We start from the raw sequence: 19,390 nt of genomic DNA, 5'->3' as shown, positions 1-19,390 counted from the left end.
CCCACTTAGCCTGGGAGGAGCAGGACTGGGACCAGTGGAGTCTGAGAGGGATCTGTTGGTTGAAAGACAGACAAGGGCTCGATCTGGGACCCAAGGACAGCCTCCCTTTTCACCAATCAACTCATTACATCAAGGTGTGGCAGGTGAGGGAAAAGGAAGCCAGATCAGAGAAGGCAAGGCCACGAGAGGACCTCACAGCTGCCCCTGGGGCTCCTCCATCCTGTTACAATTACCACTCCAACAGAAGTTCTAATTAAAAAAAAGAAAACCCACCCAGAAGCCAAAAAAGGAGAGTGAATCTGAAGCAATGGCATAAGTGGCCTGAATAAGGCAGAGCCACAATATATTGGAGAGCTCCTGGAAAAATGAAGCAATGACAGATGGCAGCATGGGGGGAGAAACCTGATCCTCACTACAGCGGTCAGAGTTTACTGGAACACACAACTTATAAACATTGAGAACATGTCTCTCTTTAAGAGCAAGATGACCTAGGCTGGAAGATGATGCAGGCTCTGTACAAAAAGTATTTTTAAAAGTTTCATTTTATTAAGAGCTCAAGATGACAGCCATCAAAGATTAGTTTGGTAAGCAGCAGGACAAGAATTTAACATTAAAAACAATGGTTTAATCATTAAAAATGCTGAAAAATGGCTGGGTTAAACCGAAGAGCAGATTATCATTAACATAATAAGGGGAAAAAAATTAAGCATCTCACATCAGTTCCAAGACAGTCTTACGCTAGGTCTGGGCAGCATGAGCTTCAAGGCAGTTTTGACAGCTTGGGTAGGATTCTCAAGACACCAAACTGACCTGACATAGGTGTCTGCTTTCACTAAAGCCATCTACTCCTAAGTCACTCAAACAATTTGAAAATCCAAGGCTATGATTTTGAGAAGAGGATTACTGTTAACATTTAATGCATGGTACACGGTCCAAACCTCAAAACCGTAGCTCCCACCGCCTTGTGGGTTCTCCTTGGTTGGAGAAAAGCTAAGGGAAATCACCTGGACAGAAATGTGCCATCTCTAAGGCAGCAGCTCTAATCTGTCCTCTCTGGCAGAAGCTACCACTATCAAGGCACTGAATGTCTGGACTCACTCTGGACTTTGGACTGTCTCAATGATCTAAAGGAGGGGATGGTAGATCAAGGACAGCCTCCATTCTTCTGTACTCTAGCCTAATTGGACATGCTGAAGGTCTTAGTGTGATGGTCACTTAGACCTCTTGTGTGTAAACCATGATGCAGAGGATCAACAGTTGACAAGAACACGGTCCAAGGAGGACAAGACGTGGTGGGGTCTGGAAAGAATGACCAAATGGCATTAAAACTAAATTCTCATGTCAGTTGCTACCTTGAGGCAGCTAAATTCTAATGTCAGTTGCTATCTTTGAAGTGCGAAGAGTCTAATGGCTTCATTGGGACATGATGGTACTCCTCACCCCACAGAAGCAACATTTTCACTACTCAGCGTAAGTCAAGTCACTTCATTTCTGAGCTTCAAAATGAGAGGACACCAGAGAAACAATAAGCTATACTAAGGGCCAGTCTTTTCAACTCCTGCTACATCATGCAGCAATTGGTGATTAAGAGGATTATGCTCAGGAGTAAATGTACAAGATCAAACCTCACACAAGATTCACAGAAGTTTCAGGGCTGTAAGGAACCTCATGAGATTATCGGGTCCAGCCCCCCTGCTCTGGGCAGGAAAGACTGCTGGGGTCAAATAACCCCCTTTGCTTCTTTGTAATATATAAAAGCCTGGGAGTTCTATCAGTAACAAGTTACTGACAGCTTGCTTCTATACTGGAAACGTGGGTCCTGTGCAGGCATACTGAAATAGTGAGTTCATACAAGTCAAGAGTGAAAGCTGAGCAACTGAACAGCCTACGTTAAAGGTCAAAAGTCATAAGAATACTACCACCCTAGTATTGGGTGACAGGGAAAAAATTTAAATTTTAACTGCCTTTCATAACTATCTAAAAACAAATCCTAAAATTAGACAAGCCTGTTTTAGCATTGTTAATAATGCAAATTATCCAAAAGCTCTCTTCCTTTAGATTCTGCTGTGCTGAGAAACTGCTAGCCAACGGTCATCATCTTCCACCTAGTGGTACAAGACAATACTGCACAATACCCAGAGTATTCTTAACAGTGTGATATGAATGATTCAAAGGTAGCAAAACTGTTTCAACTTCAATCCTGGAAGGAGTGTTGAAGTTGGAGCAGCTTGTTCACACGTAAGAAGTAGAATATACCAGCTACTGACTTCTTGAATCATTCCCTTTTTGAAAGGGCTCCTAATGTTCTCATTTGTCCACACCCTATGGGCCAGATTCTATTCCACTTATGTTGTATGTACACGTATATATAGACAAACAGACAGAGCACACATTCTCATGAACCCAAGTTCACTTCATCAGATGCTGTGAATGGACACGGAAAAGTAGAGACATATTAATGGATTTTCAGGGACTTTGTGAACAGTGGCCTAGAATTACACTTAGGCACCTCAGTTCACTTAGACGCCCAGCAGGTGGAATAGGACCTGGCCTGAAGCGCTTCATCTGTATTTCTAAAGAATGATCATGTTGCAAGGTGAAATTACATGCAAGGAAAAGTTTACAAAGAACAAAGCTACTTTGCAAATATCAATAAAAAACTAAAAACTTCAAGTACGTTTTAGTCATTAAGAAAGAAAGGTAAAACAATCTAATTTCTACTATTCTTAGAAAGATATTCCCACTATAATAGCATGCCCTGTCAACTGTATAAAATACTAAACCCATCCAATTTGATAGTATAATGAAAGACCCTGTCCCTGTTATGCAATTTCTATTAATTTTTACGTAGGTATTTTGCAGATTTTGTTATATATACTATGTAAAGGGCAAAACAATCAATCAATCATTCACTTACATTACCCCTTGCTCCATTCTCCACTTTATTTAAATGATGTGGAGCCCTCTTACAATCAGCCATCATGAAAAGCCCTCTGAGCTAGCCTGAGATGCAACTCTACCTAAACATTTCTGGAGAGGGATCCCTACAGCAATGCCAGGCCCATCAGTTTGGTAACAGAAGAGAGAAAAAACATGCTGTACCAGACTGTGGATCCCCGTATGTGGTAATGCTACATGACAATTCTAGACAACCTGGCAGCCAACAAAGACATGGACTGTTCATAACCTATGTACAATAACATACCTATGTACAAGCAAATTATAAACCATCAAGGAGTCGCTACTGATAGGCTTAGATTTTTATCATACCATGCCACATGTCTTGCTTTCTTTCATAGTTTGCATTTGGAAGAGTTGCAGGTTTAATAATAATAAAAAAGGAGTCTCCCATTCCAAATATAAATGGATCCAAAAAACCATATTACTGATTCAATGGTGAAAATTTTAAAAATGAATGGGCAACATTCACTTTTTATAGAAAACCTTTTGCAGACCTTGATACCATTACAGCTCCATTTTCCTTATGATACTCTACTTTTAAACATGTTTTTCCAAATGGAGGAAGGCTCTATAGGCAGAATTGTATCTTACTACACATTTGTTAGTGCTTAGCAAAATGATACAATAAAGATTAGTGTTCCCTAGACACTGTTGTAATATAGCTTATAATTTACATATGCTGTGCTTAGCTCATCAACCACATCTGTTTTAGAACTGCTAGATGTTAATACTGACACATTTTTCACAACCTTGATCTTCACAATTCTGCTTTGACAATGCACGTTGCAGCCTTAAAGCATAAGTCTGCCTTAGGCCTGTCAAAAGGTGCTGCAGAGAGGTCTATGTATAAAGGCAGCTTTGATGAAGATGAATTTGAAATTTAAATCACTTTATTGGAAACAGTAATTTTTAACCAGTTTGGAGCACTAAGGGCTTTTTTATCCTCCTTAATTTATATTAAATACTCAAAACTTTAAACAGTTAAAGAATAAGGGGAAAAACTCTAAAAAATTCAGAACTGCATCTTGCATGTGTAACAAAAGTAACTATAAAGGCTGAATTAGTCCAAATATAATATTGCATAGAAGGAAAAATTACATTACACATTTAAATATGGAGGGCATAATGGTTATACAATAGCAAGGGGTACTCAGTTACTACTCTTCCAGACTTTCATGCTGGCTCTGTTTCCTAAAGTTATTATACCTATATCGCTTTTGTATCTAATTACCTGTTTACAATCACTTGTATGTTTTAGTATCTCTACCAAATGTTAAAAAACCTCTCTACCAACTCTTCAGCTTTAACTGCATGAAACTGCAGAGAGATCCTATGCAATACCTCACTACAATATCTGTACAGAACCTGGACCATTCAAGCTGGTCTGCAATCCACTTAACTCAAAGCAAGAGCAAATCCAACACAAGCCTAAAAAGGAGATATGGATAGATATGGCAAGTGGGCTAACAATAACAATCAGCAAATAATTAACCTACCAAGAGCAACCAGAGTAGGAGACTGAAGTACAGCCCAATTACAGTCAGAATTTCATAACAGTTACCCATCTCATAGCTGTCAAAATAGTTTATTTGTTTTTGAAAAATGCAGTAAGTTCTGATACCAAATGGAAATTACTGGTAATAACATTAACTTGTGTCTCTAAGGTTTAAGCATATCCTTTAAGAAAGAAGAGTAAGAAACCTACAGCCCACAAGCCACATTTACCAAGTGAATATATCCACATTCACCAAATTAATGTATGCAACCTAGTACTGGTCTACAGGGGGACTCCTCAGGTCCCCTCTGCCTATGTATCCCACTTTGCCACCTTATTCCAGTTTCTCCATCTGTTACCATCCCAGTCCTCCCTGCTCTCTCTCTTGGGCACCCCTTTACTGCACCTGCCACTTCTCACTGCTGAATGTGTCATTTATGATATGAAGGGGTAACAGGAAACAGTGGCAAGGGGTAGGAGGCAGAAGCTGCAGTCGGGGGGCTGGAATGGCAGCTGGGACACAAGCAGTGGTTCACCTTTGGACCAGCCTGCCTTATTTTGGCAGGAAGTTCCTTCAAGGTTGCTTACCCCTGCTTCAGGAATATCTAAATTTAAAGTACATTACTCTAAGTCACTGGTGGTCAATCTTTTTGGGAGGTATGCCTCAAAATTAATCCCCTGGCCCCAAACTTCCTGGGAGCCACACTGGTTCTCTTTCCCTGTGGAATCAGCTGCTCTGTTTTCTGTTCCCTGCCCCGTTCTCCTTGCCCAACCTGCTGCTTTGCTTTCTGCTTCTTCCCCTATCTGCCACCATACTGCCTGTCTTCTTGGTCTGCCACATGCCAGTAAGACTGCCACTTGCGGCATGCGTGCTGCAGGCTGGCCACCCCTGTTCCAAGCTGCACACAACTAATGACAGCTGATTTTACTAAGCATTAAAAATGCCCCTTCAAGGAATTGAGTGAGGACTGTTCAATTACCAGATCCAGGTGTAACAGGTTCAAACAGGTGTCAAAGGGGTAGAGGTACGTCAATGAAAAATCTTGTTTTGTCTTTACATTAAGAAACTGCATTGTCATTGAAGGCTCTGAAAAAACGTGAGTGCAGCAATGAGTTTTTCCTAAGCTAGCGAACCCAATGAGTGTATCGGCTTTTCTTTTTCTTTTTGAAAATAATAATACATTTAGTCTCCTCAGCATGGGTGAGCTGTCTAAGAGCCCATCTCTCCTGTGCTTGTGTAGTATGTTAAATGTCAACAGCTTATGTCAATTCAAAGCATTTTTATTGGTTTTCTTTCTATTAGCAGTCCCTTCCCTCTACCAATTGACCTATAAATATTCTTTTGGGATAAGGAAGATTTAAAACAAAGCCCACCACTCATATACCAAAGCAAAACATTTTTAAGTCTCTTCCTGGAACTTCTTTATAACATGCTACTACACACACATGCATACAGATGGAGTTTATACATTGAGCATTAATGTAAAACCTACAATTAAAAAAACCTAAAATGATGTATATGGTCATTGTATAGGAGACTATATGCCACGTGTGTCATGACAACCACAGAAGCGTCTTTAATACTTAATAAGTGATTAAGAAAGTGCCCAGATTCTAATATTTCAAAGATGTCCCATTCTCATGGTCAAGGCTTCAGAGAACTGTTTAGGTTCTAAATAGCATGGAAATCAGTACAAGAAAATCAGCAAGCCAATTAAGAGATTGGCCCAGAATTGAGGCTATCTGAACTAAAATCATCTAGCAAAGAACAGCAAATAAATTCTCATTTTTCACCAACAGGTCTCCTCTTAACAAGTGCACAGCTGGCTTAAACAGAAATCAAGGTCAAATTAAAACATTCTGATAAGCCATCACAGTTAGCTTGCTCACTAAACACAAGTTTTAGAGTATTAAAAAATTCTAACTTATTACTACACCTGGATGTTAGATATGCAAAAAGAACAGTTCAGAGATTTACTTAGTTGGTAAAAAAACAAAACACCGACAACAACTCAAGAGTACAAGTATGTACTTGGTAAAATGTTTTTGCTATGTTTATGTATGGTTTTATATCATTCTATTATTGTATATAAAAAAGGTGTTGCCTAATGAATTTTAGAATTAGATTTGAAGTGGTCGCACTTCAGCTACTTTAAAAAAAAAATATACACTTAAGGAGGAAAAGTTAGGAACTAAAAGATATTGGACTAAACCTTTCCACAGTTAATGGGTGAAATCCTATCCTTATTAAAACGAAGAGTGTTCCCACTCTCTTTGCTCAAAGTGGTTTCACAAGTTCAAGTTTTAACAAATTAAACCATATCGTTCAAAGGTTGTGTCTTGCAAAATCTTATCCTTGGAGCAAAGCTGAAATTATGGCAGGGGAAAGAAGAGAATTACACTGTATTATTTATTCCAAATGTATTGCTTGTTAGATGTCCAGTAGATCAATTTTAAACTCAGTCACGCCATATGAAAAACAAGTTTTCATCTTTTGTTTTTATTATCAGTCATTGGCATGAAAACCAGTTCTCTGTTTATAACAGTTCATCTGTTCTTGTTTTTTTAGAATGTCACTTGAAGGTATAATCCTCTATGACAATTCATCATGTTTCTGAAATTGTGTTTATAGATGTCAAGACATGAACAGTATGACCTCAGCTGAGAATAAACAGTAAAAACTAAGTCCAATAGAAGCAAAGTCCATGTTTCACAAAAATATTTCTAGAGATATATTAAACAAAGAAAATGTTTGCCTGGATATTTTTCACTATCCAAAGATGTAAATTGTTGGTGATATATATTTAGCTGTATACCTGTGTGAAATATTTTCCATCTTGTTTCAGGACTTTCATGGAAAGGTCAAGAATCAAGTGTAGAAACTCCCAAGTAGAATCTGGAGATCAAAAAAAGAAGAAAAGAATTAACACATTTAAAAGTTACCAGTCTGCCATTAATATTTAATCAGTTTTACTGATTACTATTTATAGAGCAGGGGTTTCAAATACATGAACCGCAGGCCAGACCCAGCCTATACAGTCATGTCATCCAGCCAATGAAGCCAGAAAATTGGTGCTGAAGCAAGAGAAAGTAGTGTTAATTCCAGTGGTTTTAGGAGCCCCAGCAGCCACCATTTTTCTCACTCCAAATTTCTGACTTCCTGGCAGTGCCACACATGAGATCTGGTGTGCAGAGCCATGTTATCTGGCCTGTGGGGCTGCCTATAGGTCAGGTATTTGGTGGTAGAATGAGCAGCTGCTGCTGAAGCTCCAATTAACACTGCCATGTGTCTCACCTCACCACCAAATTTGCAGCTTAGTGGACCAGATAACAGAGATCCTTGCTCTAGACCCCACCCATGGGACCAAATGAGTTTGTTTTAGAGAACAGTTCAGAGATGATTAGCCATGTTAGCATCAAGTCAGCCAGAAGGTAGGGCAAGGTAGCACCTCACAAACTAAATGATTCACAGAGGCATGAGCTTTCGTAGGCAACAATTTAATCAAATGCTAACCACGTGGTCGTTGCTGCCCAAGCTGCCAACCACTACTACGTTCCCACCAATAATTCCATGTTTGTGAGCAGCAGTTCAAGAACAGCATGGCCCCTACTGACCACTCCAGTGCTTGTACCAGGAAAATGTCCCCAGCACTCTCTAAAAACTTCCTGGATTACCTGTGCACTACTGTATTGTCCTCAGCAGATCTCAGGATGATTAAAGTCCCTCAAGAGAACCAGGGCTTGCGATTGAGAAACTTCTGCTAGCTGTTTGAAGGAAGCCTCATCCACCACAATCTCCTGATCTGGTGGTCTATAACAGACCCCCACCATGACATCACCATTGTTACTCTCCCCTCTGACGTTAATCCAGAGACTTTCAACAGGCCTGTCTCCCGTTTCAGACTGAAGCTATGAGCAATTATACAGCTCTTTTACATACAGCACAACTCCTCCTCCTTGTCTCCCTTGCCTGTCTTTCCTGAACAGTTTGTACCCATCCATGATGGTGCTCCAGTCATGCAAGCTATCCCACCAAATCTCTGTTATTCCAATTACATCATAATGCCATGACTGTACAAGGACTTCTAATTCTTCCTACTTGTTTCCCAGGCTCTGTGCATTCACATACAGGCACCTAAGGTAACTAGCCAATTGTCCTGATTTCTCAGGAAGAGTGAGAATGCCTCCCCTGTTGTCCCCTCCTGCTTGCACTTCCTCCAGGTCACCCACTGACCCCAGGGCTTTGGTCTCCATCTCCTGGTGAATCTAGTTTAAAGCTGGGGGATGGAGAAAGATGGGGACATCTGTACCCTTAAAACATTTTTGAACTAAAACAACTCTCTCACACTAAGCATTTTTTCTTCCAAAAGTTCTTCCATGGGGGTAATCAAAAAAATAGTTAAAAACTTTAAAGTTACAGCTATTTACAGCTGATCAACTGTTACTGATTTATCTGTCCATTCTAAATGGAAGGTAAACAGCTCTCCTTTTAAATCCGTTTCGTACATGTTTAGAGTCACAGAGGTTCAATTCTATTTATCTGCATAAAAGCAGGCAGATGAAAGTTGCAACAGTTTAGCTGATATGTTTCCAAGAAATAATGCTTTGGCCTTTTTGAAAATGGTTTGGCATTCTATTTTCCCTAAGCCTAAGGTGCAAATGAAGTGCTGTTTATATTTTTTAATGTCTTTTTCTGATGGATTTGCAGTCTGTGGAAGGGTTTCTTTAAAAAAAAAAAAATCAAAGTGCAATTCAGGATCTATGAGATTCTTTTCGACTTGAATTTTTGTCAGTTTTCTTACTCTTTATTTTGGATTAAGCTTGGTAAAAATATCCTTGACTTACACCAGTATTAGAAAACATCTGTGCAGTGGGATTTTTATTAAGTCAGAGCTGGCCTCATAAAAGAAAAGCAGTATTCTGAAAATTGAAATCCGGAGTTTATGTACTACTGTTCTTTTAAAGAATATGTGCTTATATACAAAAGGTCAAAAGCAGGTAAACATTACTTATGTTTAATGTCAAATATAAACAAGAGCACAGACTACTTTAAAACAGTAAAGATTCACTGTACAACTTACATGTAAAAGATACATTTTATGACTGTGTTTAACCTGAGCAAGTCATTGTTGGTTTCCTTCCTACTTTCTCCAGTCAATAAATCATGCCTTAGGCTTGCCTATCCTTATGTTTTAACCTTGAATTTAATTCTGCATGGATTCAAGAATGCGTCTGACTGCTATATATTACAAGATCAAAGAGAGTTTGATGGCTCTGTAAGGAAATGACAGTCTTTCTGCAGACCACATTATGACCAATTTTAATGCTTATATTATGATGATATATCATTTTTATTGATACCATAATATAGATTTTGCCACCAAGAGAAAAGGGAACCGGACAAAAAATGCTCAAAATGTATATTACATGCACCTCAAATATGGAAGTAAATTTTATTTAAAAACTGAATTATATCCCTGCCAGAAAATACTCAAGACATCTTTATGTTATATATTCCAATTTTATAAAAGGCCCAATTCAAGAAAGTGTACTTATAGATTCTGAACCCATCAAATCAGGGCTGGGGAACACCAAAAGTCCTATATTTTAAGAAAAGCAGAAGAGGGGTGAGGGGGAGGTAATCTTAAGAGCTACAGGGCCCTTAGTCTCATTTCAACAATAAGAAAGGGCACATAAATTTTGAAGGAAAAAATAATTCAAGCCATGGCAAGTAGAATAGATTGTCAAAAGAGTCCATGAAACGTAGGTCCTGCCAAGATAATTTGGTATCCAATTCCTAGACAAAGGAAATGCACTAAATCTAATTAACGTGGATTTCAGTAAAACATTTGAGATGGTGCCACATATGAATTATCAGTTCAACAGGGAAGAACTGGAAGGTGGCTACACCAATCCACATCTTGCACCTTCAGGACATGCAAGACAGAGCCTTCATCAACAACCCATCCTCTTTCATTTACTCAAGATGTTAATCTTTAAAGATGCTGCTTTGGTATTTAATGTTCTGTGAAGACTGGGGTGGAGCAACAGCTCTCCTTTTGCCTTGGAGTTGCTCAAACATGGCTTATTTGGAGAATCTATGAGTTGGCAGGCAAAAAACGTGGTCTTCTCATCTACTGTATCTGCAAAGCAACTGTGCTTGTTCCACGATCTAAAACATTTATTTCTCTCTGCTCCTCTTCACTCGAAATGTCTGGTACAAACATCTGCCTGGAAAACTATTTAACTTCTCTTACACAGACTAGATGCTCTTTAATGAATCTAATCCACCCAGAGCATGCTTAGGTCACTGGTGTTATTAAAGATTTACAGCTTAGCACTAATACTCAGATTTCCATACAGATTTCCACAATGGCATAAGCTGCTTGCCTTACCTACCTGAACCATCGTAGTTTAGATTTACTAACCAGAATTAAGAAACAGGCTATTTGGATAAGAAGAGTAATTTACAGTACCCAAGGGTATTTCTTCTAGAATCCAAAGGTCATTATTTTAAATTTTCATAACTTTCATTTTTGACCTATAAGACATAATAGTTTAGCAGTGATCAACTTGACTACTGTCTTTGCTGCATTTTTTGTTCATTTGTAGAGTTATTCAGGGGACAAATATTAGCAGCAAAACTCTAGATTTCTAAATACAATGTCTACCAGTTTGCATGCCAGAGGTCCATTGCCTATTGAAGGAAAATAATAGCACAGAGAAAAGAACATGCTCTTGTTAAAATTTTGGTGGAGGCATCAAACTAGCTAGTTAAATTATGGTTGGAGACCATCTGATAATCAGGTTAAAAAAATGGGCTACAAAGTAGATAGAAATGGGTTGTACTAAAAGGAGAGGCTGTGGCCTAGAGGGAAGTTGCTTGAGGATTTGTCTTTGGATTCAGTGAAATTTGTTAAGGACAGTCAATTGGGATCACCCATACAGCAGCAGATGAGAATACATCATACAAAGAAAAGCTGGATGTTCTTAAGGACTGGAGTAAGAGAAGGGGGTCTCGAGACTTGGAGTAACAGAAGTGGGATGCTGTCTGGAATCATACCAGAGCAACCCAAGCTTTTACCATTTTTTTTAAATGGAGCGACAGGGGAGGAGGGGTTGGGAGGTGGCAAAGACCTATGCACACTAAAAATGTTAGCACAATAATACATGAGAGAAACAGATAGCAAACAGCTACACACATTAAAATGTTAGCAGAAGAATACATGAGAGAGACAGAACAAACAGCTATGCATGCTAAAGTAAAATGTTAGCACAAGAATACATGAGTAACACTGACTATTAACAAAAGTTTAGTTTGGAAGCTGAAGGTTTATAATCAGAGGAGGGCAGTTCTGAAATAACGCTTGCATTGTATTACCCCAAGTATTCTAATGGGTTTGAAACTACAGCTTAAATTATATTGTGAAAGGAATTACAGGACATAACCACCAACAATAGCAGGGTACTACATGACTCAAAAGATCCTTCTAAACAGTTCCCTGCATAGGTCAAAAACCCATGGCAAGCTGTAGAGGCAGATTTGTATTGCCACTGTCTAACATACTTTATTACTGTTTAAAAGAAGCTCTATGCATATGGGAAAGATATGGTGCCATTACTGCTTATCATGATCCCAGGCTCCCCCTGCACCAGTAAGGTGAAAGCCACAGGCTCACAGCCCAGCATGAGCTGGAGTGGTCCCAGGGCTATGATCAACAATCAGCTGATAGACAGTCGCAGCCCCAGCACCGCATGGAAGTCTGGAACCAACTCCAGTTTGTTGCTACCCTACAACACATTAAATTTAAGGTGCAACAGAAACAAGCCAGAAAAAAAATATTCCATAAAAAATGTGTAATATTTTTGTGGCTGGCTTTATGTCATGATTACCCGGGTCAATCGCATTTTAGGTGTAATTTTTCAAAGGGACCTAAATCCAGGGAAACCGGAGTACCTAGAAATTGTTGCTCTTCAATGCTCACATTCTGCTATAGCAAGGATTAAAATATCTTTAAGCCCCAAAATGTTTTGCTGCAAATTGTCAGAGGAAAAAATAAAATGTCAGAAAAGAAACAAAGAGAATTAACCTTCTTCTGGAGATGTGGAGATTGGAACAGCTGTCAGATCATTAATTACATAATCAAACTTCCTTCCTTCTTTGGCATACCTCTTCAGCACTGGAATACAATCTTCTATTAGAACCTAAAAGAAGAAAAAATATTATTTTAATGTGTAATCAGCAGGGATCCTGGTTTTCTGATTTTAAAAAATTTCTTACTTTTTCAGTTTAAAAAAAGTTAAACCAAAAATTGGGGATTTTTTTTAATTCAGAGAAAACCAGGATCCCTGATAATCAGGATCCTCTTAAATGGGACTATCTAAAAAAAAACCAAACATGGATTCATAGGGATTAAAATTGAAAATTGAAACGTGGTCAAAATTACATTTACCTCTAAAATCAAGGACTACCTTGTGGCTTTTTACATTATCATGTAAAAGACATTCCCTTAACTGAGGGAATGGGAACACAGGGAATTTAATTGAGCAAAAATAAAAATAAAGAACAAACAAGCAAAAAGAACTTCTATTCCCAGCTCTACCACCAACTGCTGGGTGATGACCAAGCCTGCCATTTTGATGATGGGGAAGTTGAAGTGCAATGACCGTCACCAGCCTTACAAGATAATGGAAAGTTTTAAATGTTCGAATCACAAGAACTTGACAAAAGCCAAAACAACATGCAATGCAGTCATTATGTTTTCTGTAGGAAGCAGACATTCATAAATCTTAACTAGCAAGATAAGAATTTTGGATACAGCCTTGCAGTTATGATATAGGACTATCCAGTAAGTATGGGCTAACTGGCCTGATTTGGTAGATAAGGCATGTTATATGCCCTTTTGTTATATGCTCCCTGGCAAGCAAGATATTTATGGCACAACTGAAGAGTTAATCCCACCATAAGTAACAAGATACTGCAATTCATCCAATTTATGGCACTATAAAATGGCAAACCAGCCACAAAGATATTCCACGGAAAAAAAACAGAGCATCTTTGCGGCTGATTTGTATGGCACCATAAAATGAATATGTGGCATACCTCACCATTCTGATGCTCACAATTGGGTAATTTTTGGCATCAGGACCTGAGCAACACCCAGTCTGCAACCAATGAGGGCTAGCCAGGATCCAGCATGTTTGCTGCCCTGTTTGCAGCCCCTGGGAGCAGCTGTAGGGCAAGCCTCTTTAAAAGGTATCAGATTCATTACAGTACCATGCCCCAGGAAATCCACTGTGACCCAGTACTTCAAAGATCCAGGATGCCCAGGGATGGTGCTGGCAATCATTTGATTGCTGGCACCAGTCCCAGATTCCCTGATCCCCAGGATCAGGCTCGTGGCAGCTCTTAAACCAAATTGGGATCCAAGGCTGTCGGTGTCCAATCCCAACACCGAGCTGAGGGCAAATCTGCAAGTGGCATGATTTTAATTTGAGGAATTTTATGCTGCATCCCAACAATGAGCATCCTGCCAAGCTCGTGGCATGGCAGGATATACAACGTTTGGAGTGAGGCGGCATTCCTCATGTCCCAGTTGCACCATTTTAATATAGGTCAGGGACCTCCTTTTTCCTTACAATGGGGGCACAATATTAAACTATAGGCTAATGATATAGGATTTTCCATGTTTGTGCTCTAAAGGGCTCCAGTCATGTGAAATACAGAGATATTGAATAATGTATTATAAATCAGTTCAAGTTTGTGATTTATATGATTTCTCAACCACTTTAGAGGATTATAGTAAAAAAAAAAATCCCCCTGTATTTTTATTTGTTTCTTTCTTTTATAGCCATTGCCTTTTTCCTCCCTATTTAGCCTATACCAAGGTTCAGTGGTGGCAACATGCATTATTGTGTTCCTAGTTTCCTTCTCGTGAAAAGTACAGGTTATTCATATTTTTAAAAATATTTGTAGTGGGTTTGGAGGTGGAGAATAAAGTAATACACCAGCATTTGAATTTTAACTTTTCTGCAAACTGTACTATGATCTAGATATACAGATATCAATTAAACTGCAAATCAAAAGGAAAAGAAAGTGTTAAGTAATTCTGAAGTCCCCCAAAAGCCTTTCTGAAAAAATTAGTTTTTCAAGTCTCTTTCAGTTATATGTTCGTACATAAGTTTATTTGCAATGAAAGATTACCTGATAGCACTCTCCTTTAAGATTGTCTAAGACATCTCCACATGTTTTACGCATGTATTTTCTACACCCGTCGATCACCAATTGGTCAATGTTTGATGTCAGTTAAGGTGCTTTTAATTTCAGCCAAAGGAGCTTCTCAAAGGAACTGAATCATATAGAAGAATACTAACAACACATTTACATACGAATTAATCCCCAACTTCCATGACAGGTTTAAAGAAACTATATATTTTTTAATGTTTTATTTCCAATCAGCCTTACTGGCACTAGAAATTCCCACATAATTAAAAAGCTTTATATTATAGTTAACATATTATTTGAAATTAAACAAAACTGGTAGTGATGGATTGCACTTCATTTTAAAACTACAATTTCAGTTTCCACCTAAGACAAGAGAGTACAGGATGACCATAGATTTAATGTATCTAATGGTTAACTTTGCAAGCAATGTCTGGAATTTTGAGGTTTAAAGTTATTTTCTTTAAACTGCATAGTTGAAAAAAGGATCCGTCGGTCATTATTACCAAAGACTAAATGCTGATGTTCCCATTGGTTCAGTGGCTTTAAAAATTAGGCAAATAAAGTAAGGGGTTCAGCCCAAAGTTCAGGTAGGTTGGCTGCAACAGCAGAAGACTAGCCTTGGCACAAGCAGTCCTTTCCTGTCCTATGCAAGATCCCAGTTTGGACTGGGAACTACATCCTGGAACTAGAGCAGGATCAAGTGAAAGAAGTAGTGCTCAGATATTAGAATCAGACTCTTTTAAAAATCAATAGAAAGGAATTGTTTTATACTCAGTCTTTCAATGTATATTAGCATAACAATATGTTTAATGCTGAGATCCATAGATACCAAAGAAAAACAACACTGAAACTTTAAAATGAGTAACCAGTTACACATTGAAAGGATATCTCTACCATAGTGACCATCTTTGGCTTCAGTTTGACTATTTCATAAAGTATACCCCCATCACCACCTCCAAGGATCAGCACTTCTTTCCCAGTGTAGTCTTCCTTCCCACTGCCCATAATGGCTTTTGTATATGCCAGGTCACTTTCTGCCAGATCTGAACAGAACAAAGAGAAAAATTTAACAGAAACTCTGAATTTGTAGATTTACTAAAAATTGCTAAAGTTGCTGGAGAGTAGGTTTAGATTAGACATCTGTAAGAACTACTTCACAGTTACAGCGGCTAGGATCCGGAACCAACTTCCAAGGGAAGTGGTGCTGGCTCCTACCCTGGGGGTCGTTAAGAGGAGGCTTGATGCCTACCTGGCTGGAATCATTTGAGCCCAGTTTTCTCTCCTGCCCAGGCAGGGGGTCAGACTTGAAGCTCTACAAGGTCCCTTCCGACCCGACTTCTATGATTCTATGATTCTCCCCAGTCCGGTGATGCACCTGGGAGCCATGGGGCAGTGGAGCAGCATGGGGGCAGGAAGGTTGGGAAATGGCTGGGGGTGGGGTGGACCTGGGCTGCTGACGGCTCCCCTTGGGTCCTACTGCCACTGACTCCTGTTATCTTTGACACATAGCCAAGAGCAGATACATTTTTTCTACATTCTTTAGGGGGCCTGCAGTCTATATTTTGTCCACCCCTGACAGACAGACAGACTTCTATAAGTTTGGACCCTTATTTAATTAATATTTCTTCAAAATTTCTGTGGGACAAGGAGAATCCATATAAGTTTAATAAAGGGCTAATAGGAAGGTTGATATATTGGTGTTCTACAGCTCCTCAGCCAAAGAAAGCCAGTTAACCAGAATAAAGCCATAATTCTGAGGGGAAAATAAGCCATCACTTTGGCTATGATACCGTAAGATAAACAGAGTTTCACATGATAAACACGATTAAACTACTCCATCCCCCAATCCCACTATTTTATTTTTCTTCAAAAACGAAAAATTCTTTAGAGGACTGATTGCTGAGTTTGCTTTCCTGATCCTTAAATAAAATTTCAAATACTGCAAATTGAAAAAGTTAAATGTGAAAAGAATATGGTGGTGTGGGTTCTATAAGAAAACTTTTTATTTAAACACTTTCTGAGCAGCTATCCAAAAGACTACTGCCTACTATATGGGTACACTGACAAGACAGAATCCAAAGGACCTACAGTTTCAGACAGTAAGTTTAGAGAGACCGTACTTACTAACATCTCCACTGAGGATAAGAATATTCCCAAACTGTTTTGAATGAAGAATTTTGATATTCTGAAATGATGAATCTTCATCATAAACAACTTCATCTATGTCATATTCCACCAGACGTCCATCAGCTGTGGGCCAGTATCTATCAATGGCATCTCCTCTCACAATGGCTGGCAGTCTAAGAAGGGGGTGAAATATTACAAAACCTTTAAAAGTTAAATAGGTCTCGTCTTAATTTTTATGTGAATGCATAATGTATGGGGATGATCCCCTCTCCCCATATCAGTTAATGTTTTTCTTGATTATTATTAGGAATGCAGCATTACAAACCAGGATATAATTCTAAATAAAAATGATAGTGATAATACTAAACACAGTATTGATACCCGTTCCAGTGTTTCAGATCATATCTCTAACGACAACACAAATCAAACAAAATTCATACAGTAAAATGTTGCCAAGGTGGGATTTTTTTTTTACATTATAAAGACAGCAACAGTTTTCCATAAAACATATTTAGCATATATTATTCAAGAAGTTTATAGCAATAGCTATGCTCAAGTGAGAACCAAAGCATTGGTACTTCAAAGGAATATTATGCAGTCTGGATGGAATCAATCTTTCAGACATGGGAGAACATGTTTAATACACTGAATACATACAATAAAAAGTTAGTTGCCAAAAGTATGAGAGACAGTGATAGGTCACAAATACAGAATATAAAACAAAGTAACTTGAATTCTCGCTCTATTATTTTAATTCAGTCATAAAACAAGCATTGAACCCTACAAGTGTTTAATTTAGGGCCAGGTTTTGTTGGTAAGGCAAATGCAAAAAGGAACCTGAGAAAATGTAAGTTACAAAGTGCAAGCATAATCTTTGACTTTATTTTTCTGTAATTTTTGCCTGGGGATTTACAGCCAAGCATGCATTAATTTTGCATAACTGGTTCAAATATGTGAGGATAAAAATAGAATTAACTCAAATCATTTTACAGTGTCTAAACTGTATACAAGTGTGACATAAAAATATGAATATGCTTTAAGAAAGAAAAATTCATGTTTATAAGGTTTATGAATGTGAGACCACACTAATAGATCAAAACACTTGCACAAGAGTACCCAAATGTTGATTCAATACATTTTCCTATTTGCATTTAAAAATGAAGCTTTTCTGGAAGGGGAGGGGAAGGAAGAGATAGTTTTTAATTTCCAGCTATTCTAAAAAGACATAATGTAAATTATCTCTTTTGTGAAATACTAGGTCAGGTGTGGACAAAAGATGGCCCACGGTTAAATCCAGCCTCCCAATTGATCCTATCTGGCCTGCATTCCCTTTGCACTGAGACCATCACTGAGGGATCTAACAACAGGGATTCCACAATCTTGTACCTAACTTTAAAACTGTAAAGTTCTACTTCACATGTAAATTAAATCCTTTTTGTTGGAAATTCAGATGATTCCTTCCTGTGCTACCTAAGGTAGACACAGAAAGCAACAGATCAGTGGTCACCAACTGGTGGATCGCGATCTACTGGTTGATCAGGGAGCTCCTAACAGTCTGTCTTAGTTTGGAGGAGCTAGCCCCCCAAGACTGAGATCTACTGTCAGAGGCTCCACATTGGGAGCGGCAGGGCGCATGTGGCTGGGATGAGCCAAAGCCCCCTGCCACTGGGACCGGTTGGGTAAGTGGGATGATCAACCTTCATACCCCCTGCCACCAGGTGAGTGGGGCCCCAGCCAGGAGGGCTGGGTGAGGGTCGGAGCCCATGTAGCTCGTCCAGGCATGCAGGGAGGCTGCTACACACTCTGGCAGAAGCCATGCTGTGAGGTGGCTGCTGCTATAGGCTTGGCTTTGCACCTGGAGCTCTGCTGCGGCTGGCCTGGGAGTGGCCCGATGCCATGTGCTGAGACTGGAGCAGGGCAGCTGCCGGGGGATTCCCTTGGCTCCAGCCCCTCAGTCCCTGCTGTCATGAGGGCACTCCACTGTCCGCAGCTGTCTGTGCAGAGCGCTCCGATTGGCTGCTGAGACAACCAATCAGAGTGCAAATAAAGACAGACAGAGACAAAGGCTTTTATTATATTAGAATATGCGCGCGCGCGCACACACACACGTACCAGTTGAACACAATGTTTTCTTGATATATTTACAATTTTAAAGCAATTTGGAAGTCTGCTAGTGCCTCAATCACTATAATAATATAAATTCTAAATACCTATCAATTTTGGTATTTGATTTTGGGGTTTTTTTGGGTTTTTTTTTAATCAGAAAAATCAGAGTTCCCCCTACCCACTAAGCTCACAGAACACAGGTCAAGGCTCCTCATTCCCAAGCCACATCCCCCTGGTCCTGCTGGTGCCCCCCACCCCTCACCCACAGCTCCTGCCCCCCAGCCCTGCCAGAGGAGGGCCCCAGCTGGTGCGACCTGGCACTACAGGGCAGAGCAACGCCATGTGGGGAAGCTGCTTGCTGCTGCGAGCTCTGTGCTGCCCTGGTGAGGCATCCCCTGCTTGCCCCTGCAGTAGCATGGGGTTGTGCCTCTTGCTGCTGCTGTGTGGGCAGGGGATGTCTCACCAGGGCAGTGCAG

General features: G+C 39.5%; 1 protein-coding gene across 1 annotated transcript in view; it reads right to left on the bottom strand.

The window, feature by feature from the left end:
- The window catches only part of SMS (spermine synthase), an 84,786-nt gene that overhangs the window by 11,090 nt on the left and 54,306 nt on the right, over positions 1-19,390 (bottom strand). The window contains exons 5-9 of the mRNA XM_019524497.1: positions 16,806-16,981; positions 15,570-15,724; positions 14,661-14,750; positions 12,547-12,661; positions 7,273-7,352 (exon numbers count right to left, since the gene is read on the bottom strand). Coding sequence (XP_019380042.1) covers positions 7,273-7,352; positions 12,547-12,661; positions 14,661-14,750; positions 15,570-15,724; positions 16,806-16,981 — 616 coding nt within the window. The remainder of the gene's footprint in view (positions 1-7,272; positions 7,353-12,546; positions 12,662-14,660; positions 14,751-15,569; positions 15,725-16,805; positions 16,982-19,390) is intronic.

Source organism: Gavialis gangeticus, unplaced genomic scaffold (assembly GCF_001723915.1).
Source record: "Gavialis gangeticus isolate Ggan-Ray unplaced genomic scaffold, GavGan_comp1, whole genome shotgun sequence".
Taxonomy (NCBI): domain Eukaryota; kingdom Metazoa; phylum Chordata; order Crocodylia; family Gavialidae; genus Gavialis; species Gavialis gangeticus.
The sequence above is the reverse complement of the archived record's forward strand: the minus strand, read 5'-3'. Positions and strand labels throughout refer to the sequence as shown.